The 25,716-nt window shown below is 39.0% G+C and overlaps 2 protein-coding genes and 2 non-coding genes across 7 annotated transcripts in view; 3 read left to right on the forward strand and 1 right to left on the reverse strand.

Annotated features, from left to right (window-relative positions):
* The first annotated feature begins 32 nt into the window (after window positions 1-32).
* Window positions 33-22,745, forward strand: Cwf19l1 (CWF19 like cell cycle control factor 1). Of its 2 annotated transcripts, none has more exons than XM_020156315.2 (14): window positions 33-158; window positions 2,546-2,630; window positions 3,382-3,460; window positions 4,137-4,238; window positions 6,678-6,892; window positions 8,788-8,906; window positions 10,023-10,107; window positions 11,650-11,790; window positions 12,631-12,742; window positions 13,602-13,681; window positions 18,346-18,555; window positions 19,305-19,424; window positions 19,860-19,957; window positions 22,310-22,744. In XM_020156315.2, the coding sequence occupies exons 1-14, from the start codon at window positions 136-138 to the stop codon at window positions 22,452-22,454; spliced, it is 1,614 nt and encodes a 537-aa protein (XP_020011904.1). In that variant the 5' UTR covers window positions 33-135; the 3' UTR covers window positions 22,455-22,744. The 2 variants fall into 2 exon arrangements, with proteins under 2 accessions (XP_020011904.1, XP_020011905.1); XM_020156316.2 differs by having other exon boundaries at window positions 96-158; window positions 3,398-3,460; window positions 22,310-22,745.
* Window positions 9,376-9,495, reverse strand: LOC141425377 (small nucleolar RNA SNORA26). The gene has a single exon (XR_012450428.1). It is a non-coding gene; the product is annotated as a small nucleolar RNA SNORA26 (small nucleolar RNA).
* LOC141425379 (small nucleolar RNA SNORA12) lies at window positions 18,977-19,123 on the forward strand. Its single transcript, XR_012450430.1, has one exon. It is a non-coding gene; the product is annotated as a small nucleolar RNA SNORA12 (small nucleolar RNA).
* Window positions 22,746-24,427: 1,682 nt separating the features above from the next.
* Window positions 24,428-25,716, forward strand: part of Chuk (component of inhibitor of nuclear factor kappa B kinase complex) — a 42,234-nt gene continuing 40,945 nt past the window's right edge. For 2 of the 3 annotated variants that reach the window (XM_020156311.2, XM_020156312.2), the window contains exon 1: window positions 24,428-24,616. In XM_020156311.2, the coding sequence (XP_020011900.1) occupies window positions 24,512-24,616 (105 nt within the window). In that variant the 5' untranslated portion in view covers window positions 24,428-24,511. Of the gene's footprint in view, window positions 24,617-24,685; window positions 24,858-25,716 lie in introns of those variants that run through there. The other variant, XM_074078533.1, reaches the window with a different exon arrangement.

The raw sequence follows: 25,716 nt of genomic DNA on the forward strand, positions 1-25,716 counted from the left end.
CCGTAGGTAGCTGAGCTTTGGTTGGCTGCGGTCTGCTGACGTCTCACCGTAGTGTAGTGGCGTTTTTGTCCCCCTGGAGCGCGCGTTCGTAGTTCCAATTTCAGGTGGTCGCCCAGCCTAGGTTTGCCGGGAGGAATGGCTCAGAAACCGCTGCGCCTGTGAGTGACCCCGAGTACCGAGCGCGTGCGGGTGCGCGCGCGTGTGCAGGTGTCGGGACGCGCAGGGGTCTTTGTCCTGACCCGCACAGAGAAGGACTAGGCGGAGGGTCGCGGGGCTGCTGGGGAGCTCTGGCCTGACCCGGGTCGGCCTGGGAGAGGGGTCTCTCGGGGTGACACGGTCGGGGAGAAGCGGAAACCCCGGAGTCAGGCCTCTCCATTTTAGGCGGTCCTGGCCTATGACACACCATCTCACCCTGGTCTCTCCCTTCACCCCACTTATTTATTAACCAAGTACTTCTAGACCTTCGGCGCACTGATTAGCATGGCAGTCCAGATTAGATGGACAGATAGATAGATGCCCGCCCACTTTTGTGGAGCAGAGGAGGGGCCTTGCGATGGTAAAGAAAGGACTGCATTCATTCATTCATTAGAAAAGTGTGCCGTGTGCCACGCAGGGTACTAGGCATGACATAGACGGAGTGGTTGCCTAATGGAGCCTATAGTCTTGAAGAAGAAGCACTTACCAAAGAATACAGATAAATGCAAAATTACAAACTGGTCAATGTCAGGAGGAAAAGGTTCTCAGTTCAGGAGGTTGTATAAAGTGATACTTTAATGGAAGGAATCAGGGAACACTTCATGGAGGAAGTGAGGATTCAGCCCTGGTAAATATTTTTGTCTTTAATCTTGAGAAGTCATTGAAACGTTTAAGAACGACTTGACGTGATCAAATTTACGTTTTGGGGAATGATTCTGGCTGCTGTGTGGGGAACAAATCAGGGCCAAAGTTGAGGACATCTAGGATTAGGAAGAGTGATGTCAGAAGCCTGTGGGAGCATCAGAAATTGGTAACTAACAGCAACCAGAAAGCTTCCTAGATGATAAAATTAAGAAAATACTTAATAGTAATCATGAAGCGTGTTCTAAGTTATATGCTTTTCTGAGATTTTTAAGAAGGGAATGACTTTCTGAGTTCATCGACAAAGCTTCAAAGATGTGCTTGGCCTTGATGGACGGGAAAAGTTACACACAGGATGTGTAGAGTGGGACTATTATGAGAGAGAACTATCCTAGAGAATGGCAGAGTGATCGAATGCAGAGTTTTGGGAGATTTTAGGTAGGAAAACTTAGAGAAAGCACTGGATTGACAGCTTAGGGCCTCTGGAAATCTGTTTCTATAAGTAGTGAAGAAAATGTTTTTTGAGGAAGGAACATTAAAATGATGGCTTTATGCTGGATGAATAGGAAGGAGGCATTAGAGGAAATAATAAGCATATTGTCTACTTTGTGTCCAATACCAGGTAAATTATACTACTCTCTGATTCTGCCTCTGTGGAATCATAGAACTCTGTTACTCAGCCTTGCAGGTATCCTCCATTCCCACTTCTCCCTCATTTCCCATCTTACTTCCCCACTCCAATTTGTATTTAAATCTGTTTTTTCACTTCCCCATCTCCATTAGTCATTGCCCTTCTTGTTTATATTTTTGCTTATAGTCATTTGTTCTCCAGACCATCTTGCATTGTTAGTAAAAGAATCACTGTAAAGCAAATAAGATCATATCACTGCCCTAGTTGAAAATGTTCAGTGATATGGACAGTAGAAAAGCATTAGAAAGACATACTGACAGAACAATAGGAACTATAATATTTTGAGTCAAAAGATATTAAAAATTATATAAGAAGTGGAAAAACTATATAAATTAGAATTTAGAAACTCAGAAATGATACAAGGCATTTCACAACTTGGGGCTATTCTATCTTACCAACCTAAGCTCTTGGCATTTCCTACCTCCTCCCCCATAACACTCTTAACCTCCTTTAATAGCCCTGACAGTATGAATTTATAGCCATTAGAATGTCTTCCCTCTTTATAAAGTGTTTGAGGCTTTAACTCAGTTTTCTTCCCGTTAAACTTCCAGCATGTTTTTAGCATATTACACTTTGTATAGTGTAGGTGTTCAATATATATTTATTGAATGAATGACTAAAGCCCTATATGTTAAAGGCGGTTAAAGGCAGTAGAAATAAAAAGGACAGAAAGTTTGAAAGAAGGGCTTGATGGATCTTAGTGACTAGATGGAGGATTTTTTTACTCTTGTGATCAAGTTGGTGATAAACTCATTTACAAAACTTATGAGAGGAAGCTGACTCAGCTTTGGAGAGAATGAAAAGCTAAATTTTAAGTATGGTGAGCTGGAGGCTGTTGGCCAGATCATTAGGTGGGGCTGCCTGGTGGTCAGCAAGAGTTTACGTGCTCTGAACGTCACAGGTAACTGCAAAGAGTCTGGATTACATACCTATCCAATTCAGAAGACTAGCACATATGCCAAACCTGGAAAACCCATTTGTGGTTCCTGTATTACCATTTTTATCTCTTGTTTGCAGCTTGGCTTGTGGAGATGTTGAAGGAAAGTTCGATGTTTTATTCAGTAGAGTTCGAGCAATTCAGAAGAAAAGTGGAAATTTTGATGTAAGATGTTCCTTTTTACTAAATTTAATTTTACTATTGTAGTCAAACATATTAAACTTTGGGCTCCCTTGTTGACTTCTTGATTGAACACAGACTTTCCATTTTTGTTAGATTGAGTTCTTTTGTGAACATGAGAACTTAGTAGCTATGGAGTGATAGGGGGAAGGAAACCTTTTTAATGAGTAAAAACAACAGGCAGGAAATATGGGTTTTATGCCCTGTGTTTCTGAGGGTATCTAATATTTTAAATTTCATATTTCACAGAGGGATCTTTAAAAGTTTATCATCAGGAAAGACAAGGATGTTAAAGAGAGCCATGGAGTGGCACAGTGGGACTGGGAATATTTGAGGAGCACTAGGATTATGACTTCTTTTTAAAGTTCATTTCCTGTTGCTGGAGGAGTGGCTCAAGTGGTAGAGCACTTACCTAGCAAGCACAAAGCCCTGAATTCAAACCCCAGGACAGCAAAAAAGAAAAAAAAAAAAAAAAATTAAAGCTCATTTCCCTGACTTCCTCTTTCCCTTCCCCAACTTGAATTTGACAACTAGTGAGCCAAAATTTAGTAATTCATAGAATGAGTTAGCTATTACATTGTTCCTAAAGAGTTGTGCATTGAAATTCTGTAAATGAAGGAAGGAAAAAAACCTGGTTTGAAACTATGAAATAGGATTATTAACTGCATGTTACTATCAATAATGTAATGTTTAATATTTTTCAATCTCATATGTCTGTTTAAAAAACTCATTTTAGCTGCTGTTGTGTGTAGGAAATTTCTTTGGCTCCACCCCAGATGCTGAATGGGAGGAGTACAAGACTGGCATCAAGAAAGGTATAGAAATTTTTTTAATGTATGATTTCTAACAAAATTTGAAGGGCTGAAGTTCTTGTGGGGTTGTTTTTCACATACTTGTTATTTAAGAATTTCCCTTTTGCCAGGCATGGTGGTGCATACCTGTAATCCAGCACTAGGGAGTTTGAGGCAGGAGAATCTGGGCTACATAGTGAAAACTTGTCTCAAAAAAACAAAACCAACTAAAGAAAAAATAACAAAGCATTTCCCCTCTTAAGTTCTGTATTGAGCTGGAAAGAATGCATATACACAATATACATGTTCACAGTTTGAATTTGATTCAATGTCATTCCAGAGAAATAATGCTAATTTAGATTGGCAGGAACTGGATAAGTACAATCAAGTGTATCTTCCTTTTTCCAGTTTTAGTGTTTTTTTTAATTAAGTTCTTTAGGGTCTGTGTTTTCGTCATTGTATATTGACCATCCTCTTAAGGATGTCACTTCATTGCCTTAGTGACTTCATTTAATAGTCAAGCCCCAAGGTTGGGTATAGGATATCCTTAGTAGCAAGCATGTTCCACATTTAGGATTGCTATGGGAGGAATGCAGAGACTCTTGACATGTGCTGTGAGTATTTTTCCTATGGGGAAGCATTTCTCAAGGGCCAAAGAGTATCTGGTAACTATATGGTATCATGTCTGTTCCTTCACTAGCCCCTATTCAGACATACGTGCTTGGTGCCAACAACCAGGAAACAGTGAAATATTTCCAAGATGCTGATGGGTGTGAATTAGCTGAAAACATTACTTATCTGGGTAAGTTGATATTTTTTATTTGTAGTAAACATCATAAAATGTTTTCAGGAATTCATTTCCCAGGAAAATTTTTGATTGGATTCTTCTGCCATTACTGCCTGAGAGAGTGGGGATGGGTAGGGGGAGGAGGAAACAGGACAGGGAGGATATTCTTTCCCAAAGTCTGTGATTATGCCCTTAGACAATGGTGTTTTTCCTTTGTTATCTCCCCTACTTCCCCTCAATCTCCCTGTGTTCCCATAACCCAATACATATTCCTTCAGCCTGCTAGAGAGATAAATTACATTTAAGTAAAGGAAATTCCATCTATGTGGCCTTACTGGATATATATAGCTTACTTGTTAGCTAGGCTCCTAACTAGTTTAGCTCTACGTTTCATTCTAAGGTTTGGCAAATTTTTGCTGTTCATCATTGAGTTTTTTAGTCCCTTTGTCCATTATCAATTCCAGGTTAAAGTGTTCCCTCCACAACCCTCTGTATTGCTTTTAGTGGTTCTTCTATTAAAAAAGCACTGTCAAGTTTTCCTTTTGTGTCCCCGCTCCTCTCCTGTCCCCATCCCCTGCCCATTTGCTATCAGTTTACTGCTTCTTGGAGCATTCAAGTCATTTATTTTCTAAAATGGTTCCACTGCTCTTCACAGTTCCTCTTTACTGTTTCATTTCCCCAGGCAGTGTCTGTATTTTCTTTGTTGTAAATGCCCTTTTCTCTTCCCATGGTAGTCCATCTTGACCTTTGCCCGCCTTCAACCTCCCCACCTTAGTTCATCTCTGTGTCTGGCTGTGGCCGTCATGTAAGCAATCTCATCTTGCTCTAACCATATGGGACTCCGTTAAACAAACAAAACATCGAGGGATTTTTTTTTTTTTCTGGTATATTGGAAATTAAATCCAGGACTTCACATGTTCTAAGCATGTGTTCTACACTGAGCTACATCTATAGCCCCTGCACTTGCGGTTACATTTTGAAATCCTTTGATTGTAGGTTTAACAAGGGACTGACTTAGGGCAATTATCAGTGTGGTTTTTAGGTTTATATTAAGAATACTACTGTAGATATTTGACAATCACTTTATCAGATGAATAGTATAAGATACTTGGTTTATTTCTGTGAAATAAATTTTTTGAGATCCAGTGGAAGCAAACAGTGATTTTTCTTTCTGTTTCTATCTTTGTCTTTCTGTCCCTCTCTTTCTCACTCTTTTGCTGAGGATGAACCAGGGCTTTGCACATGGTAGGCCAGTGCTCTACTATGGAGCTATAGCCTCAGTCTGCAAGCAGTCATCTTGATGATAAATATGTGATAGTGACCTTGAAGTGCTGGCAGAACACCCAACATAGTTGGAAGTGATAGTTCTTTCTAGAGTATCTTATCAGGGTCAATGTTCAATAGTATAGGCTTTGGGGAGTTGGTTCTGTAAAGATGAAAAATAAAGCTAAGAAGAAGATCAAGCTGTTAAGGAAGAAATAAAGCGAGGGGGGAAGTAGGTAGATAACAGTACCTTGGTAGAGGGGGTACTTCATCAAGAGTCTAGGCAAAGGGAGGTGAAAATGCTTAGAAGACTGTTAAGATATTGTTACGTTTGTTCACCACTGGCAGTTATAGTGTTTGGTGAGCTTTAAAAGAATGGTAGGAGAGGGAAACTAGATTTCAGTGGGCTAAGGAACTAAGAGTTAAATCACTTAGAGAACATGAACTACTCTTCAGAAATTTGAAATTGAAGAAGAGGAAGTTCCTGTGTGTACATTCATTTGTAAATGGAAGATTGAGCATGTTCTTCTTCTCAAAACAAAGAGCCAGTTGAGAATAAACTCATAGATGAAAAAGGAGGTAAACAGTAATGGAACAAGGTCTGGGAAGCAGCAGAAAGGAATAAAAGAAATGGAATCAAGGCCACAAACTGGGAGTATAACTTTAGATAGGAATGGAATCTCTAGTTTTCACAAACAGTTGCTCTTTCCAAATATCTTTGTTTACTTTTAGTTTTCCTGAAGAGTACATCTTTTGTAGACTCAGGTTTTCTTAGAACTTCAATTACTTTTTCTTCTCATTACCTCTTACCATTTCCAGATATCTAGGATTTTTTTTTTTAGTCTATGTAGAGTCTTCTTTAAAAGGCAGAAAGCTTTCATCTAAATTATCACTTCCTAACTTTTATGAATAATATTTGAAAGGTACTTGGTGTAAACAGATTGGCCCGTGAGTACCAGTGGCCTCCACATAAGGGCTCCTCAAACTTACTGAACAGGCCTACTATTGGAGCCAGGCAACATGGATGCCTAGCAGCCAGGGTGGGGCTACAGGAGAGGTTACATTCCTTCAAGCATGTAGAATGGAAGAAATAAAGTAGTGTCAAGACATAGGGAGAAAGATGTATTGCCATATTGATGGCGTTTTTTCTGCAGTTTTGACTAAAACCTGTCCCTTTTTCTTTGAACCCAGGTCGTAAAGGCATCTTCACTGGAAGCTCAGGGCTGCAGATTGTGTACCTCAGTGGGACAGAGTCCTTAAGTGAACCTGCTCCAGGTTACAGTTTTAGTCCCAAGGATGTGTCTTCCCTGAGAGCAATGCTGTGTTCAACATCCCGGTTTAAGGGCATTGATATCTTGCTTACATCCCCATGGCCCAAGTGTGTGGGGAACTTTGGGAATTCTTCTGTGAGTAGTGCTTCTTGGAATTTCTAAAAGCAAATTGTAGTGACTAAAGTTGAGCTTTTTAATATTTTAATTTTGTTCTCTTTGTTTTAAATATTTTAACTCATAATACCATTCACTAGGAATGTTTTGTGAAAGTTTTCAGGATTCTAAAACCTGTATCAACTGGCCAGAACAAAAGTTAATCTCATAAAAATGTGATTCACAGATAAGAGTGCTGAAATCTTAATTATAAATGAATGGTTCTTTACATTCTCTCCTTCAAGTACTTCTCTCAAGCCTCCTCTTAATATGTTTTGAGGGTTCACTAATTTTTAGTGAAGAGATTTTTAGTATTAGCAGTTGTATTTTCTCCCTTCCATTCCAAATTATTGCTTTTTGGCTATCAAAATATTTTAAAAAATTAAATCATTGTGGGATTGAGTTTAGTGATCTGAACCAGGGTGTTGAAAACTTTGTGTTTATCTGTTAGGAACAATTTAATACTGAGATGTGCTGGAGCTGATCATTGCATTTGACCTTAATGTGTTTATAAGTAATCTTGGGGAGGATGTATACCAGTAGTGACAGTTATCATGAGTGGACACCAGCTTAAGGAAGATCTTGAAATGGTTATGTGTGATGTCAGAAAGCATCAGCTGAACCTCAGTGGAGAAAAATTAAGAATTCATTAATTGGAGACAAAACCCCATGAATGAATTCAGAATTATCAGTGATGATCCAGAGAGCCCTGCCAATTTCAGCACCAAGTGTCTGTCACCAAAACATGCCAATGCATACCAGGCACTGTCAGGGAAAATGTTGAAAGAAAAAAGGACAAAGCTCATTTCTCTTTTTACCAACCAATGGTTACTCTAAACCGAGAATACAACAGGCAGTACTAGTTGCAGCACAAAGAAACAGCAAAGGTAGGGAAGAGCCAAAGAAGGGCTACTAATGTAATAATGGAAGGAGAAAGACATCTACTGCAAGGAAGGTTGAGAAAATAAGCCTCTTCATTGTGCAGGAGAGGGGAGCATTAGTGAAAGTTTATAAGGATTTATACATGAAAGATATTTATAGAGAAGAAACAATCCCTATGATACTACAACTAATTTCAAGGCAAATTCCCTGTCCCTTAAGCAGAAACCAGAAGGAAAAAAGCACAAAGACAAAAGGAAATCCTGTTACACTGTGGAAAATAAACCTGGTAATTTATCTTCAGCTCATACCTTCTCTTATAGTAAATAATATTACAGATGAGAGATTCCATAATTGGCTGTTAATTGAAACTAGGGACATTCTGGTAATAAGCCTAACATGACAAACTTTCTTTGCAAGGTTTTTTTAAATAAGGGTGTGGCTGTGCCCTTCCACACACCACTATTGCTTGACTGAAATAAAATAAAGGATTATATTTGTGTTATGAGGTCCCTGAATATTTTATGGACCCTAGAGGATCTGAAGGCTGACTTTTATCAGGGTCAATGTTCAATAGTATAGGCTTTGCATTTTGTTTTTTTTTTGCATTGACTATGACTATCTCCACTGTCAGATATATAGGTGCACTATTAAGCACATTGTAGACACACAGTTTGGGTAGGCAGCTCCAGAGAGACACGTAACTTTCCAAAAAAGATTTTAATAATCTCTGATTTGGATGTTACTTTTAAGAAATTAACCTACATTGTAACCATTGGCTTCCAATAATGGTTTCTATTCTGCAATCACAATTGTCCAGTATTGTTATGAGTTTGATTTTTCTCTGATTGCCATAAATATAAAAGTATTCACTGTGTGAATCCTGCTGTCCACATTTGTATCTCTACAAATCTGAACATTTCAAAGTGTTTTCTTATTTCTTTGCATTTCTTGTTAATTCCTGGGTCTTTGTGGATGACCAAGTTTCTGTTTACTAGGGAGAAGTGGATACCAAAAAATGTGGTTCTGCTTTGGTCTCCAGTCTTGCCACAGGATTGAAACCAAGATATCATTTTGCTGCTTTGGAAAAGTCATACTATGAGAGGCTTCCATATCGGCAAGTAGCATTTCATTCTTTTTGGTTTTTTGAGGAATTTACATTGGATATTCTCTATAAACTTACCTTGTTCATTTTTCGCCATATTTCTTTTGGTGACTCTCAAGTCACTCATCTTGGAGTTTGTTCAAATAGTTTCAATCCTTTGAAATAAAAAGAATTGGACTAAAAAAGACCCATAAAAGTTTGAGGATCTGAGGTAACAACACTGTATAATCGTGTGGTTCTTTGTAGCTCATTAAGTCCCGTTTTCATTAGGCCAAGCCAGTGCTTTGTATAGTCTTGAAAACTCAGCTCTCATATTTGGAAATATGTCAGTTTGAGAATCAGAAACATCAATAAACATCAATTCTTTCCTTTTTCTTTTTTTAGTTTAGCTTTTTTCCATTTAATTATAAATGATTAGTGTAGAATACTTTTAAAATATAGAAAAGCTTAACAAGTGCTTGATTTTTTTTTTTTTTTTTTAAGCTATGACTGCAGATAGATCTAGAGAGGAGTTTTAAAGCTCTTTTCTGGGTTTTATGGAGATTTTCCTTACCCTTTTGTGTTAGCCTCTTAAGGCATTGTGTCAACCTTAAGAGAACACAGGAAAGGGTGAACAAATACTTGAGTTAAAGTGTATATTATGTTTTCTATAATGTATAGATTCTCAGATATTTTTTATATTTTTTCCTAGAAAAATTAAATTATACTATGTATCAGTATTTGAGACATGTTTTTTTCCACTAGAATATATTTCTTTTTAGTTTTCACTATTTTGGTATTTTATTACCCAAAAGAAGAGAGAATAGTAAAATGAACTCTCATATTGCCATCACCTAGCTTATCAATTGTCAATACTTTGCCAATTTTACAACTCTTTCAGAACCAAAGATTGAAATTTTGGTGCTTTTCAGAGGCATGATTCCATGACTTTGTAACAACTCTATGAGGTAGGGATTATACTCTACTAGATGAATATATAAGTCCTATTAGATAGATAGGTAACTTTGCTGAGATCAGATGATTTGTGGTGGTAGATTCAAGACCTTTGCTCTTTTTATGGCTCCATGGAGTCTACATATTTCACAATTGTAAATCAAAGTAAGGTGGTATCTCTCAAATATGTTCTAGAAACCACATTGTTCTGCAAGAAAATGCACAACATGCCACCCGGTTCATAGCTCTGGCAAATGTTGGAAATCCAGAAAAGAAAAAGGTAAAGATTTGAGTATTTGGTGGTAAGTTAATATTCATTGTCTGCTTGATAAATGTTTTTTTTTGCCTAGTTTAGCATTCAGATTTTTCCTTCCCACCAACTTCGATGTCTAGCAGCTTCGGTGACTCCTTTGTAAAGTTAAGGTAATGAAAGGTCAGGTTTCCTTGTGTTATTTGTGGAAGATTTTAAGGAAAGGTTTATGAAAATAGGTGTAGCCAAATAAAGGCAAAGTGTCAAGTGAATGGTGTTCCTTTCCTTTCATACATATGGTTGTCTCTATAGGTATTTGTGAGTTTGCCCTTGGATGGTATTCTTGTTTGCTGCTTTTAGCAACTTCATTTAGCTGGAATAATAAAATCCTCCCAAGAATTTACCTAAGCCTTCCTTGACTTTGGGAATTATTAGTTATTAGTTATAGTTCGTATGGGAAAACAGTGCAGGTAATAAAAGAAAATATGCCCAAAAAGTAGGTTTTGAGGTTTTTTAAATCACTTCCCTGAAAGCTTTTCTGTTTTCCCAAGACCAAAAACAAACTATCATGGATGGAAACTGCTAAAATCAGAATAATCAGTCATGGGAAAATAGGCAAAATAACCTGACTCAATAATCTGAAGACTATACCTTTATAACATGCCATAGACAATATACATACAAAAGATCAGAAAATACATATTTTGTTTTCTCCATATCTTAACATTTTAAGCAGAATTCTTTCTTAGTAGGTTTAGATTTGTAATTTTTAAGTTGCCTGAGTAGTACTTACAGTATTTTCAGTCAAATGGTGTGCACATTTTTAAATTTGGCAAGCATTTTGTTCCAATCTATACCCCTACCATCACTATGTTTTTTCTCCCTCTCCATGTTCTCACTGAGTGTTGTTAAAGTTTTATTAAAGTTTTTGCCAATCTGGTAGATAGAAGATGTATATCATTACTACATTAGTTACATTTCCCTGATCATAGTGAGGTTAAGCATCTATTCATATTTTACCTAAAGTTTCCAGTGTCTGCACCATTAGTCCAAAGTTCTAGATATTTATATGAATATTCACTTCTTTGCTACTAGTCCCTAAGAAAATTTTATCAACATCTACACCAGAATTTGTATGTTATCAGAGAAGAAAACCCCCAAGCTATCCAATTGTAGTTTTCATTAAGAAGAAAATGACAGTGCCATAATTCTGTTGACAAAGTTTACAAAGACAAAGACTCAGAGACAGAAGCAATTTGTCTTCAACTACTATGGAGAAAGTCCCTTGGCCTTACAGTGATAGTTGTCACTATACCCTTATCTGAGTGAGGACCCTGCTTTGTGTAAGGGCTCGGGCTTTGAGTTGCTGCTCATTGCTTTGTGAGCTCTTGTTAGCTCCTGCAGAGGCTACTGAATTGGCGTTTGACTTACTGTTATGTATTCTTTGAGCCACATCTAGGCTTTAAATTTTTTTCAATTTCAGATGCTTTCTGTGAGATCTTCACAGTAAAATAGGTTGATTACATTGGGATAAGCAGTATTTCCCTAATGCTCTGTTCTTTTTCTCTAAAGTATCTTTATGCATTCAGTATTGTTCCCATGAAACTAATGGATGCAGCAGAACTGGCAAAACAGCCTCCAGATGCCACTGAAAATCCTTACAGAAGATTTGGAAAGGAATCAACCACAGAAAAGCAAATTCCTGCCCCTGAGGTGCATTCTGACTGAGGGGTGGTAGTTTCTGGGTAGGGTGTACTTTTCCTGGTTATAATTTAGTACATAAAACAAATTTAATCCTTAGAATCAAACTACTTACTCCCTTGGTGAATCTAATAGTACTTAGAAAGTCTTAGTAGATTTCAACTAAGTTCAGTGTTTTTTATTGTAATTTGGGTTAAACAGTCAAGTCTTTTTCTGTCTAAACTCCAATCATATGTTGAGGTTATAATTTCATGTTTTTCCTTGTCTGAAGTTAATTATTCTTAGCTTTTCTGGCAAAGATCCAGGATCATGTAATTTATGATTTTGTAATAATTATTAATAGAGAAATAAGATTCATTCTGAAGAATTTTTCTTAATAGCAATCTTTTCTGAAATTAATTTTCCCCCCACTAAAGGAATATCAAGTTTCCTTACTAGGATGCATGGTTTGATTTCTCAGACTTTTCTGTCTTGTCAAAAACAGTTTTTGGTCTCCTCTTTTTGCTTTTGTTCCTAATGACTCTTTCTTTCTCTTTAACTAAAGTTGAATTAGACTTGTTTGACCTGTAAAATTGTTGCACTATCCCATGCCCCTATTGCTCTGTTTTGTATTTTAACTTGTTTTTCCAAAGCGATGAATTTGGTAGTAGCTTTGATAAGTGTGTTGACATGTGCAACTGAGAGTCCAGGCATCAGGACTGGGAAGTTTTTGTTTTTTCCCTAGAATGGGCAAGAAAGCTGGAGAGGAAACATAGATATGACATGGCAGGAATGTTCCTTTGTGTATGAATGGTTGGCTACTTGTCTAAAAATTAATTGAAGACTATACTACTCTCCCTTTGGCCATTCTAGGAAGAATCAGCTTGTCAATTCTTCTTTGACTTAAATGAAAAGCAGGGAAGGAAGCGTTCATCCACCGGCAGAGATGGCAAACCTCCTTACCCAAAGCATGCTCGCAAGCCTCGTAAGTACCATGGTTCCAGCGGTCTCCTACATGAACAATAACTGTTATTTTGGGTTTGTTTGTAAAGCAGCATTGCTGGCTGGAGACGTGGCTGAAGGAGTAGAGTGCCTACTTAGCAAGTGGGAGGTACTGTGTTCAAACTTGAGTATAGTAAAAGAAAACAGAAGTGGTATTGCTAAGAGAGCACCCTCTAATAAAGGAAAATTGTACAGTCATTAGGAATAAAGCTGAAAATAAAATAATATAAAAATGGCCAGACTTTGAGGCTGTCTGAGGCTCTTCCTGTAAGAACTATGGAGAAAACTCCTTCCCTTTGTCTTTGTGAAACACAACAAAGTAAAGAGTGTACCAAAGTGATGTAGGGCCTTAACATAAATAGAATAATCAAACTGGGAGGAGAGACTTTCAGGTTATTTCATTGAGATCCTCTGTCTCCACCTTCTTATTTCAAAGATGAAGAATCTGACCGTAGGAAGGTAAACTATTACCTATGGTCATGTAGCTAGCCAATGGCATAGCTGGGACTAGAACTGGAGTGCCTAACACCCCAGTTGAATATTCTCTCATTATAGCCTATTGTCAGGTTCATGCTGTTATAGCCAGTATAAGATAATCTATTTGTGGATCACCTACCTGTGAATTGGTTACAAATTCAAAACTCTTATAGTAGACATTTAGTTTCATTGAATATGTTTCTGTGGGGAAGGGGTTCATAGTAGAGAGCCCAAGTCCAGCTTATCATGCAGTGCTGTGTACAGTCTTTGTAGTATATAAAGATCAGACAAGGTAGAGTTCTTCAGGGTAATTTTAGGCTATTGTGCTTGAGCTATAGTAACACTTGGCTTTTTTCTGCATGAAGCTCAGCCACCAGGATCCTGCTGGTTTTGTCTTGCCAGCCCTGAAGTGGAAAAGCATTTGGTGGTCAACATTGGCACACATGTGAGTAACTTCCATAGACCTTTTACAAAGAAGAAGATATCTGTTTGTTTTTTAATTAACTTTATTAAGTCATGATCTACATATAAAGTTTACCTGCTTTAAATGTACAATTCACTGATTTTTAATAAGCTTATTGAATAATGCAACTATCACATAATATAGTTTTAGAACATTTCTATTACTCCAGTAAAAGTTCTTATACATATTTACAGTTAATCTCTCCTTCCACCCTCAGCTCCAGGCAACCACTAGTCTACTTTCTGTCTTTATAAGTTTGTGGGTTTTGAACATTTCTTGTAACTGGAATCATACTATAATGGTCTTTCGTGTCTGGCTTCTTTTACTAGCTTATTTTTAAGGTTCATCTATGTTATAACATGTATCAGTATTTTGTTCCTTTTTATTGTCAAATAGTTTTCCTTGTATGGATATACCTCATTTAGTCTATTTATTCATCACTTCATGGTCATTCAGGTTGTTTCCATTTTATGGCTATCAGTAATAATGGTGCTATGTAAGATTTGCATGCAAATCTTAGTGTAGACATATATTTTCATTTCTTTTGGATAGGTACCAAGGAATAGAATAGCTAGATAATATGGTAAATTTATATTTAATTTTTTAAGAAACTGCCAAACTTACTTCCAAAATGGCTACATCCTTTTATATTCCTACCAGCAATGTCTGAGGGCTTTTCCACATGTCTGTCTTTTTTTTTTTTTTTTTTTCCAGTGTTGGGATGTGAACCTAGGGCCTTGTGCACCCTGGGAAAGCACCCTACCACTAAATTTTATTCCCAGCCATTGTCTGTCTCTTTGATTATAACAATTCTCCTATAGTTTTATAGAATCAGTTTCACAAGATCACTTCCCCTTTCTCACAAGTAGGTATGAATCTCCTAGGGTGATGCTTTTGTATGCTTCTTGAGCTCTTTGTATTTTTAGTGTATATTTCTTGGGAGAATTGAGTTTTTACTAATTGCTCACTATTTAAAAATGGAGATTTTTCTTTGTTCTGAGAAGCGAGTCTTCTGTTGCTTATTACCCATATTGGGTTAAAAATGTTGATATTCTTTCTATGCTTTCAGATTCAGAAACTTGAGCTTATTAATTTTATCTAGAATTACATAATATTAGAAATTGAATGATCATATCAAAGATGTAAAGTGATAAATTGATTTTGTAGTAGAGGATGTAGCTTTGTGATGACAGGAATACTCATATCCACATACCTGGTCTAAGTACCTGGGAACCCCAAGATGATGATTATAAAGTCACATGACTGGAAAGTTCTGAATCATATTATAGACCTGGATGACTTTTATTCAGGCTAGAGAAAGCCCTGGTGAACAGTGTGTCTCAGAGGGAAGTCAGTTTGTGTCACCTTTCTCATAATACCTTTCTTTGGGTAGGACTCAAGTAGGGATAAAATAACACTATTCTTTGACCTCCATTCCTTCATGCTTCAAGTAGACCATTGTCTTGTTCAATGAAGAAAGCGTAATTTGGGTTATGGGTTCAGGGTTATCTTCCATGACCAGAATCAAATGTCATCTGAAGCTCCTGAGGAAAATATTTACAAGCCATTTCTTTTTCTTTCTTTCTTTCTTTTTTTATGGGACTGGAGTTTGAACTCAGGGCTTCATGCTTGCAAAGCAGGTACTCCCCTGATTGAACCACACCTCCAGTTCATTTTGCTCTGATTATTTTGGAAATGAGGGTCTCATGAACTGTTTGCTGAGGCTGGCCTTGAATTGTGATCCTCCTGATGTCAGCCTCCCAAGTAGCTAGGATTGCAGGTTTGAGTCACCTGCACCCAGCCAAACCATTTTTTAATGTGTAGTGCTTCTGCACGTAGGTGGCTTTTATCTGTTTTTCATTAATTTGTTCTAATTTTTGTTTGTGAAGATGATATTTTCCCCAACTTATCCTAACAATTTGAGGAATCTTTTTTTGTGGCCTCCTATAGACTATCTAGAGTCTGTTTCATTTCCTACTTTGCTTTAGGCTGAAGAGGCCCAGACTTTCACATTTATTTTTTGTGTCTTAATTACTGGTAGACTTAGAGATGCTGTGGGGCGAGGGGATCAAGACCTGTGACATACACATCTGGGCCATGGAGCCTGTGTATGAACTTGTAAAGCAAACTTGAAAAGCTCTTGCTTTTATAGGCATGCCCTTTTTAGATTATCTTTTGACCTTTTCTTCTGTTTTGGATTACTTCATGCTGTTTTTCTCTTTCACACAAACTGTAAATAATGCTTTCTGTTTGGGAAGCCCCAATGAATTCAAGACCCCATGGAGACGGAGTAGATTGGAGTGGATTACTTAGTTTAGTGCTGCTCTAGGCCTTGGGAGGCCTTGGCATTCACCTTTTATCACCCAGGAAATGGATCTGGGGGATGATCAGAGAAACCTGTTTACTTCTCATCTACACCTGAGGCCAAAAGGGCAAAAGGCATCTCAGGTCTTATTTGTAGCCCAGCCCAACACCCAAGCAGAATACTGGCCATGTGAACATTTTAACCTGGAGACCTGGTAGTCAAGTCTACACTTACCTGCACTGTCCTTTTTCTGGCAGAAGCCCCTCGAGAACCATTGGCCTTGGAGTGTCTAGCAAAGGGTTTGGGAGTCCCTCCCTGCTACCATTTCTCTTGATCTCCTTTAATCACCCCTCTACCCCCCAACTTTCTCTGCTTTTGCTGTGGCTTTCTTCCTCTAGGAAGAACTATGATCTTGATTATAGCCACAAATGTAAAAAGGGAAAAGTCTACTAATAGTGCAAAATAACTATTGCAAAATCTATGTGTCTGTCTTCAGGGAGAAACATTTATACAGGCCCTATTTAGAATCAGCATTAGAGATGATTCAAATACAGAACAGATTAGAGGGTGAGAGTTTGAAAGGGAGGGAGGAGATTGTGAAGGTATGAAACTGTTTCCAAGAACTGCAAATACTGCATGGGAGGTAGAGGCAGCTCTTTAGTGTAGACTTTTAACAGTCATGTCACACTGCAAAAGATGTTGATGGCAATGGCCTTGTGAAAGGCTTTAAGACTCTGGCTTCTAGAGTAACCTTTAAAAATGAATACAAATAAAAATGGTTATTGTAAAAATAAAAGTAGTTTTAGTATCATGAGGTTTTTTTTATTTGTTTGGTTTGTTTTTTGGGGTGATGCCAATATTGGGGTTTGAACTCAGGGCCTTGCATTTGCTAGGCAGGTACTCTACCACTTTACCACTTGATCCATGTCCCTATCTCTCTTTGCTTCTTTTTTTAGTGTATTTCAGGTAGCATCTCATGTTTTCTGTTCAGGCCAGCCTAGACTGTGATCCTCCTTATTTATGCCTCCCATGCAGGACAAGCGCATGCCACCTTGCCCCACTTTTGCTGAGGCTGGCCTTGAACTGCACTCCTTTTGATCTCAGTCTCCCAAGTAGCTGGGGTTACAAGTGTGAGCAACTGTGCCCAGCCTTTGTTTTTGAGATGAGATCTCACTGTGTTGCTTGGGCTATCTTCAAATTTGAGATCCTCCTGCCTCAACCTCCCTAGTAGCTGTGATTACAGTTGTGTACCACCATGCCCAGTTCCTTTGAGGTTTTTTTTTTTTTTTTTTTTTTTTTTTGGTGGAACAGGGTTTGAACTCAGGGCTTCATGCTTGCTAGGCAGGCACTCTACCACTTGAGCCACTGCACCAGCCACTTTGAGGTTTTAATGAACATAAGTCATCTGCAGAATTAATTTTGTAGAATTTCTTTATGCCAAATAAATCAAGGATGATGATGCTTTAGTTTGTTTCCAGTATATATCCTGTCATTGTATTTGCCTTTCTCATTGTAGAGGAGAAATAAATCATTATATTTCAGTCTTAACTTTGAATCCATCACACAAAAAGTATACTTCGGATTTTTTTATCCTAAATTACCTGTATTTTCCTGTGTTGATATTTGTAAGTCCATTCTCTGCTCACTCACAGTATCTTCCCTTCAAAGGGTAGAATAGTCCTGCATGTTTTGGTTTTCACAGAAATACTTTCAGTTACTATGAAAGACTGACCTATTGCTGAATACCAGCAATGCACCTTCGGATGAGTTTGAGGTTCCTCCTTCCACCCCATTAGGTTTATGTTTCCTTTCACTTTGTTTAGTTCAGTTAGCAGCTTAAGGCTATAGGAACATTGGATGCTAATCATTGGATGCCTTTTTTTGTGAGCCCAGGGTACATTTGGAAGTGAGATATGGGATTGGATGTTACTGAAGAGGCAGGAAGTAGACATTTGGAAATCAGAGGTGGTATATTTTTGGAGTTGAAGGGAAGGTGATAGTAACTGAAAAATTTTTTTTAAATTTGGAGCCTGGGAGGGACAACTCAAATGGTTGTTGTTCTGGTCTCTTTCAGCACTGGTGTTTGAAGTCAAGAGCCTACTTGGTTGCTCCCAGTTCATTTGATACTTGCATAGAAATTTGTTACATCTGATCTCATTCTTCAGAAGATACTTGAGAATATTGTTGTTATAACATGAAAAATCAGATTTTTTAAAGTAGGGTATTTATGTTAAGAGCATCTTGAGCACATTTTCCTATGCCTTGGGTTCACTCTGTGTGTAGCTTTTCTCCCTGGACAATCATACATGCAAGAACTGCTGTCTGTGTGCTTCTCCTTCAGTGCTACCTCGCCCTGGCCAAAGGAGGCTTATCTGATGACCATGTCCTCATCCTGCCCATTGGACACTATCAATCAGTGGTAGAGCTTTCAGCAGAAGTGGTGGAAGAGGTGGAGAAGTATAAGTCTACGCTGAGATGCTTCTTTAAGAGTCGAGGGAAACAGTGTGTTCTGTTTGAGAGGAATTATAAGAGCCATCACCTCCAGTTGCAGGTAGGTGTTCTCTGCCAGGAACTTGGAGGGCGTTATGGTCACTTTAAGACTGGTAAATAAATATTAAATTCTGCTAACTTTAATATTTAGTTTTAATTCAATATTTATAGTATTTCATATGAATGTTCATAGTTATATATAAATAGTATTCATTTGAAAGGCTAAGATAATCTGGTGATAATCCTGGACTTAATGGTGCTTGAAAGTGAACAGCAGGATGATGAATGCCTTCTTCAGGAGTGGGTAAATGAGAAATTTCCAAGGAAGATATGGGCCTTACTTGGTAAGAATTTGGAAAGGAGTCAATATTTTGTTTGGTTACCCAGCCTGAGTGAAGGTTTAGAGGTAGGAAATCGTCTCAGAGCCAGTATAGGGGTAACAGCACAGAAATTTTGTGATTATTTATAGATAATTTGTCTGTAGTTGTGGTGGTTCTTTTCCAGCACATTTGTTAAGTTTTCAAATGGGCTTGACTCTGCCACATACATTATGTAGGAGCTGGCAAAGACCTGAAGACAGAGTGGTCTCTCTTGAGCTTTTCCTGCACCTGAGATTGGCTCCCACATGTGACAGGCTGTCTCATAAGTTTAAGTCCTACAGACAGACTGACTGAGGCTGTCTGGCTTGAGGAAAATCTGTGCTGAGGGGTATTTTTCCACCCCTATGATGGACTGGCTATTTCTCAGAACTCTGTAAACACAATCCTTCTGGGACCTGTACAGAGAAGTTCTCCTATTCCCCCAACCCAGGTCATTCCTGTGCCACTCAGCTGCTGTGCTACAGATGACATTAAAGATGCCTTTATTACCCAGGCACAAGAACAACAGATAGAGCTGTTGGAAATCCCAGAGCACTCAGACATCAAGCAGGTGAAACAGAAGGGGATGGTGATATTCAGGGAGGAGGTCTTCAGGGAGGAGGTCTGGTTTTAGACTTGTTGAGGCCGAGGTACTATTAAGGCATTCCAAAAGTATTAAATGAGCACTAGACAATTTGTAACTATATTGATTAGAAGAATATTAATTAGACTGGAGATAAAAAAAGCATTATAACAAAGCCTTAGGGCTTTCCTACAAAGAATAAGGAATTAGACATTTCCTAAGGTGGAAACTTAGAAGGGTGAGTGCCATTGGGAGGATACTGGGTTTTTTAAATTCCCAAGGGAATATAGTTTCTCACACACTTTCTTTTCTTAAATTTCTAGACAGAGTTCTTTGCTAAATTAGAGCTTACAGGAGGTGAGCTAGGGTTTTAGATTTTTCAAAGCACTATTATATGTCCTCATACAACTTTGTTTACTTTAGATTGCACAGGCAGGAGCAGCCTATTTTTATGTTGAACTTGACACAGGAGAGAAGCTTTTCCACAGAATTAAAAAGAATTTTCCTTTGCAGTTTGGAAGGTTTGTATGTTTTCCTTCTTTTTGAATGTATTTTCACAAAATGGTGGGCTGCTTGGACAATTGATAAAAAGCCAAGTAGGAAACAGTCCTTCTCCGAGGAGCTTAAATCTTAGGGAGAGCCAGATATTTACGTATATGACAGCCATGTGATACAGAATGTGAACAGTACCATGACAGTTTTGGGGAACAGTGTACTTCAGAAATTCAGAGAAGGAAGAGTTCATTTCTACTTGATGTAGGGCTTCTTGGAAGGGTCTAAGTTGAACATGAGAGATAGATTTAGAGAGCAAAGATTGGGATGAGGGCATTCCAGCCAGGGAGAGGAGAGTGCTGCCACTGAGCATATGCTGTGGGTCAGGCACTTTGCAGAACTTTACATGCATTGTCTTATTTAATCTTCACAACTCTGTAAGGTAAATACTGTTGTCCCAATTTACCAATGTGGAGAATGAAGCTCTAGAGCAGTGCCCAACACAGCTTTACACAAAGGTGGAAATGCTCTATACATCTGTGCTGTCCAGTATAGTGATCATTAGCTACATGTGGCTATTGGACACTTGAAAAGGTGGCTGAGAGACTGAACTTTTAATTCTATTTAATTTTAATTAATTAGAATTTAAATTTAAATAACTGGCTAGTGGCAAATGTGTTGGGATAGCATGGCTTAAGACAGGTTAAGTAGCAAACCCAGATCTGGGGACTCCAGAATGTAAGGTCTAACCACATTATTCTGTAGTGTTCTAAAAGCCTATATGAGGCTTCACTTCTGCTTCTCATATCAGACAGAATATGACTTCAAGACAAGACAAAATTAGTAGGATAAACCAGGCAACAGTTGAAGATATGAACTTGTGACAAGAGACAGTGTGGGGGAAATAGAAATTTTACAGAATGGACTATCTGATGCTGGTGGGTGTGATTTGCAGCTGGTTTTATGTGTGTGTGTGTTTTCCCTGAACTTAGAAGTGGCCTTTGAGTGAGCCTTGAACCTTGAAACTAGACTAATTTAGAAAGCCTCCAAGAGATTGCCCTTTGGATAAGTCTAGCAAATGTAGTTATCTACATCTTCAAAAAGATACTTGATAAATGAGAACAAGTGTGTTATATGTTTCAAACATCTATTGAAACATCTTTTGTCTTAGCAAGAGATAGAGACATGCAGAGTGATGACATCGGCATATGATTGCCAATATCCACAAAGTGGAAATCCTTTGCATGGTTTTGTGATGATAGTCATTTTATTCAACATTCAAAGTACTAATTAACAGTCAATAGCATTTTATGTTTAACAAAATCTTTGAAAACTTCTTCTTTCCAGCTATATAAGAAAAGTGATTCTATTGTCACTATATTTTAAAGAAGTAGGCTTGGGCTGGTGGGATTCCTCAAGTGGTAGAGTGCCTGCAAGCATGAAGTCCTGAGTTCTAACCCCAGTACTGAAAAAAAAAAGTAGGCACAAGATTTACCCAAGAAGCTGGAACTTGAGTTCAGTTCCTTTGACTATTAGAGGACTCCTATGATTTATTTCTAACTCTTGTATTTATTGTACCATCAAAGTTGAAAATGAACAAAATAGATGCATAGAATTATTTCTAATATATCAAAATAAAAATAAATAGGAAAAAATAGAAATCAGAAGCAACTTGTATGTGCAGTTATTCTTTAGTCCAAAGAGCCAAAATAATTGTTTTCTTCACATTGAATTTCTGTTGATGTGCCTGTGTCAGTGTGAGCCCTCTAGAAGAAAAGGGAGAGGAATTTCAAGTCATAATGGGTATGACACGTGACTCTGTACTATGCCTTCAGCAAACTCATGGCCTAATTGGAATGACAAAACTACAGTTTAAGCCAGGTAGTAATCATACCTAGTATGGTGCTTTGATTGTGTTAGTACTGTATTTCACAAAACCCTATAAGGTAGGTTCTCTTACTTGTATTTGTAAGTGAGGAAATCAAGACTCTGAGATGAAGTAATCTGGTCAAGTCATAGATAGCAAGTGGCAGAGCTAGGAATGGAATCTATTCTCTGATCTTTCTGAAATCAGAGCCTGCCCTCTTTCTACTCTGTCATGTTCCTTCCCTAAGTACCAATAAAGTAGTTCCATAGAGGAAGTAAATGGGGTGTGAAGGGTCCAGAAAGAGGTAGGACCTGAGTTAATCACTTAAAATGACTATGATTTTAATAGCTATATGGCAGAGATGGCACTCAGGGGAGGAGAACAGTATGAGCAAAGTCAGAGAAATCTGCATTCTTTGAGGGTGATGTGGGAAGCTCTGCCTGAAGAGCACCAGAGGGAGGATGGCGTTGGGGCGAATAGTCCCCATTTTGACTTCTTTGTGATTTTTCTGTAGAGAGGTAATGGCCAGTGAAGCCATTCTTAATATTCCTGACAAGTCTGACTGGAGGCAGTGTCAGATCAGCAAGGAAGAGGAGGAAATCCTGGCTCAACGCTTCCGGAAAGACTTTGAACCCTTTGACTTCACTCTGGATGACTAAGCAAAGGGAAGGCACTTTATATGCACAGGAAGTTGTTGCAGTCTCCCATGGGGACTGTTTCTCTGCCTCTTTTTTGTGCATTCCCATGGAAGCTGCCTGCAGCAAGAGGCTGGGATTGTTTGGGGTTTTGTTTTTTTTTTAAGAAAAGTCATTTTAGGATGAAAATTCTATGTTAAAAGCATGTCCGTTTTCCAGCTATAAGAACAGCTTGTATTTATCTACATTTTTACAAACTTGAACTCTCAAATAAAATCCAAATGCTTTTCCATGGTTGAAAAGTGTCTGTGTAGTGTTGCCTATGAATGTTGAAATGAGGTTGTTTAACATGAGGGGTGAGAGCATTAGGTCCATCTTTTATACCAGAATCACAGAGTGGTTTCTCCCTGAGCAACCAAGAGTAGAGAAGGGACCCATGGTCTTTGCTATTTGTCTCTTATAGCATTCATCTTATATATAAGGGCCCATTCACTCCTTCTGATATTTAACTCCTATGTGGCAGGCATTTTTCTAGGCTCCAAGGGTATGGCCATATCCCAGTATATAGCCTGTTGTCCTAGAGTTTACAGTCTAATTGGGAAGAGAAGGAACGGATTTAAGAAAAAAAAAAGATGAGCTCTGCTTTGAATATGTTGTCTTAGGTGTTTGAGATACATAACAGACGTGTCCAGGGTACTGTTGGATAATTCTGAACTCATAGAGATCAGGGTCGGTGATGGGGCTGTAGGGATCATCACTGTATTGGCCATAATTTAAATTATGAGATTGGGTGAAAATGAATACATCCTAAGCTAAAGATGACCACTATTTTAGGAGTGCTATTTGTAAGCACTCCAACAGTACATAGAGAAGGAGCAGCAAGATCATAGGAGAATGCTGTATGTCAGAAGCCAAAAGAAAAATAACTTCCTGCACATTGAGCACTTATGGCCCAAACAGTTTAACTTCATCAAAATCTCTGTGTGGTATTATCTCTGTTTTACACATGAAAAATCTGAGGCTTCCAAACCTGAAGCCTGGAGTCTACCCTTCTAGGAGTAACAAAAATAAAATCTTGAACAGTGTTCTGAGAATGAGAATGTTTAGAAACTGAACTATGAGGAGCAACCTGGTTACTGCAGTTCATGGAAACAACGCAAATAATGAAAACCAGCATCCCCCATACCCGCAACATTGACTTGCTATGTATTTTGCAACGCTCAACATCCTGGTAGCATTACACATTTCCTCAAGAATTTGATTCCACACTGATTCTTCTACTTTGAATTATTGAGATCCCTAGGTTCCATGAAGCAGTTGGAAAGTTGGGAGCTGGTTCCCCTATGCAATTACCATTCAGCCTGTCTGTTGCACCATCGTTCTCCAAGTTTGCCTTTGCAGCCCTGTGGCACACCTCAAAAATAATTCCCATAATGAAGACCCACCACCCTTGCAAACCCATAGGGCAAGACTGCTTGCCAGCAAGCTCGGTAAGGCATTTAGGGACGATCCCAAAGTTTGGAAGTTTTGTTTTGTTTTTTCCCACTCCGGAACAGAATCACATCCTAGTTGTTTGGGATAGGAAAGATCCTGGAACAGTTGTGTAGGAAGTCATACTGAACTTTGAAGGCTAATGCATCAACGGGCCTGTTAGCGCAGGATTCTTTCGAATTCTTTGGGTTCTGCACCATTTAAATCTTTGGTGGCTTTTAGCAGTGCCGACTCAGCGGGTGATGGAGTTGAAGGATGGATGGCAGGGATCTGGATGCAAAAGGGGATGAAGACCATGTGAAGTTCCGAAAAGACGAATGCGGAGACTGGCTTGGAGAGATCTTATTTTTCAAGTCTAAAAAAAAAAAAAAAGCACATACACGTCCCCTCACCCAGTAAGCTGTCCAAGTCACTTAAAGGGTAGGATTGAGATCAGGCGGCATCCCGGGAAAGAGGAGGCGGAGCGTTTGCCTGGACAGTTACCGGAAGCGACGCGCACATCTCGCGAGAAGGAAGACGCGCGAGCCTCGGCGGCCCGGAACCGGTCTTGGAACGGCGGCGGAGCCTGAGGCCGCTTGCCCTCCCGCCCCATGGAGCGGCCCCCGGGGCTGCGGCCGGGCGCGGGCGGGCCCTGGGAGATGCGGGAGCGGCTTGGCACCGGAGGATTCGGAAATGTCTGTCTGTACCAGCATCGGGTGAGGCGGGGCGCGAGAGGGAGCGGCGCTGGGTTCGTCAGGGCGGCGGTGAGACCTAGTGCTGTCACCAACTGAGAGACTGTCGTGAGAGCTTGGGCAGTATTTGTTGGCCCGTGACCGAGGGATACTGTGCTTGTGACCGGAATGGCTGGGTCCGTGGTTGTGTCTAAGGGGAAGGGTGACGAGCTAGAGCTATGAGGGAGAACTTTGGTACAGATGTGGAGACGGGATCAGCTGTTCGGTGAGTGTGATAATGCGCCGTGTCTCCTGGTGAGTGTAGTGTGCCAGTGTGTGTGCGCGAGCACGAGTGGGTGAGAAAATAGGACTGAGGATGGACGGGATCCCTGTCGGAGTGGGTGCGCCCGTGTGCGTGTGTGCAGTGGAGTAGACGAGGGAGGCTTCATGGGGAGCCCCGAGCTGAACCTTTGCAAGCACTGGTAGCCTTTGGAATTGGGGATGCCGTCCAGGTAGGGAGCAATATGAGAGTGAGCTGGTGAAAATGACCATGGCTTCGAAGGAAGTGCGGAGCTACGATCCTCTTTAATGGAAGACAGCTAACATCAGATTCAGGAAATTTGCCTTGATTCAATTGAGAATGTTCAAACCATTCTAATGGCAGTTAATCATGTTTGAGTCATGTGTGTTTTGGTACACCAATAAAAGCTACCCAGAAAAATATTGCCATTTGAGGGTTTTCTGCTTTCCTAGAGGACATTTTAAGCAAATAGACTTTGTTATCTGTAAAATATGTATGGCAATGTTATACATCCTGGGGCTGTTTTGAGAGTTAAATGACATGATAATGTATGTAAAGCTAAGTACAGCACTTGGCCTGTGGAAACCCTTAATTGTTAGCTCCCACTGTTGCTTTGTAATTGTTACTGTTATAATCCTCACCATAGTTAATTGGACTTAAAAAAGGAAAATGTCAAGAGAATAAGTGTTCCAGAAAATTTACTTTGTAAAGGATAAATTTGTTTACAAAAATAAGGGACAAGTCAGCAGTTAAGATACTATTAAAATGCGTGAACTTGGGTTATGAATAGAGAAGTGAATCTAGAAGAGAGATTATAACTTGCTGTTTTAAGGAACATGGGTGT

This window comes from Castor canadensis, chromosome 7 (genome assembly GCF_047511655.1).
Source record: "Castor canadensis chromosome 7, mCasCan1.hap1v2, whole genome shotgun sequence".
Lineage (NCBI taxonomy): Eukaryota > Metazoa > Chordata > Mammalia > Rodentia > Castoridae > Castor > Castor canadensis.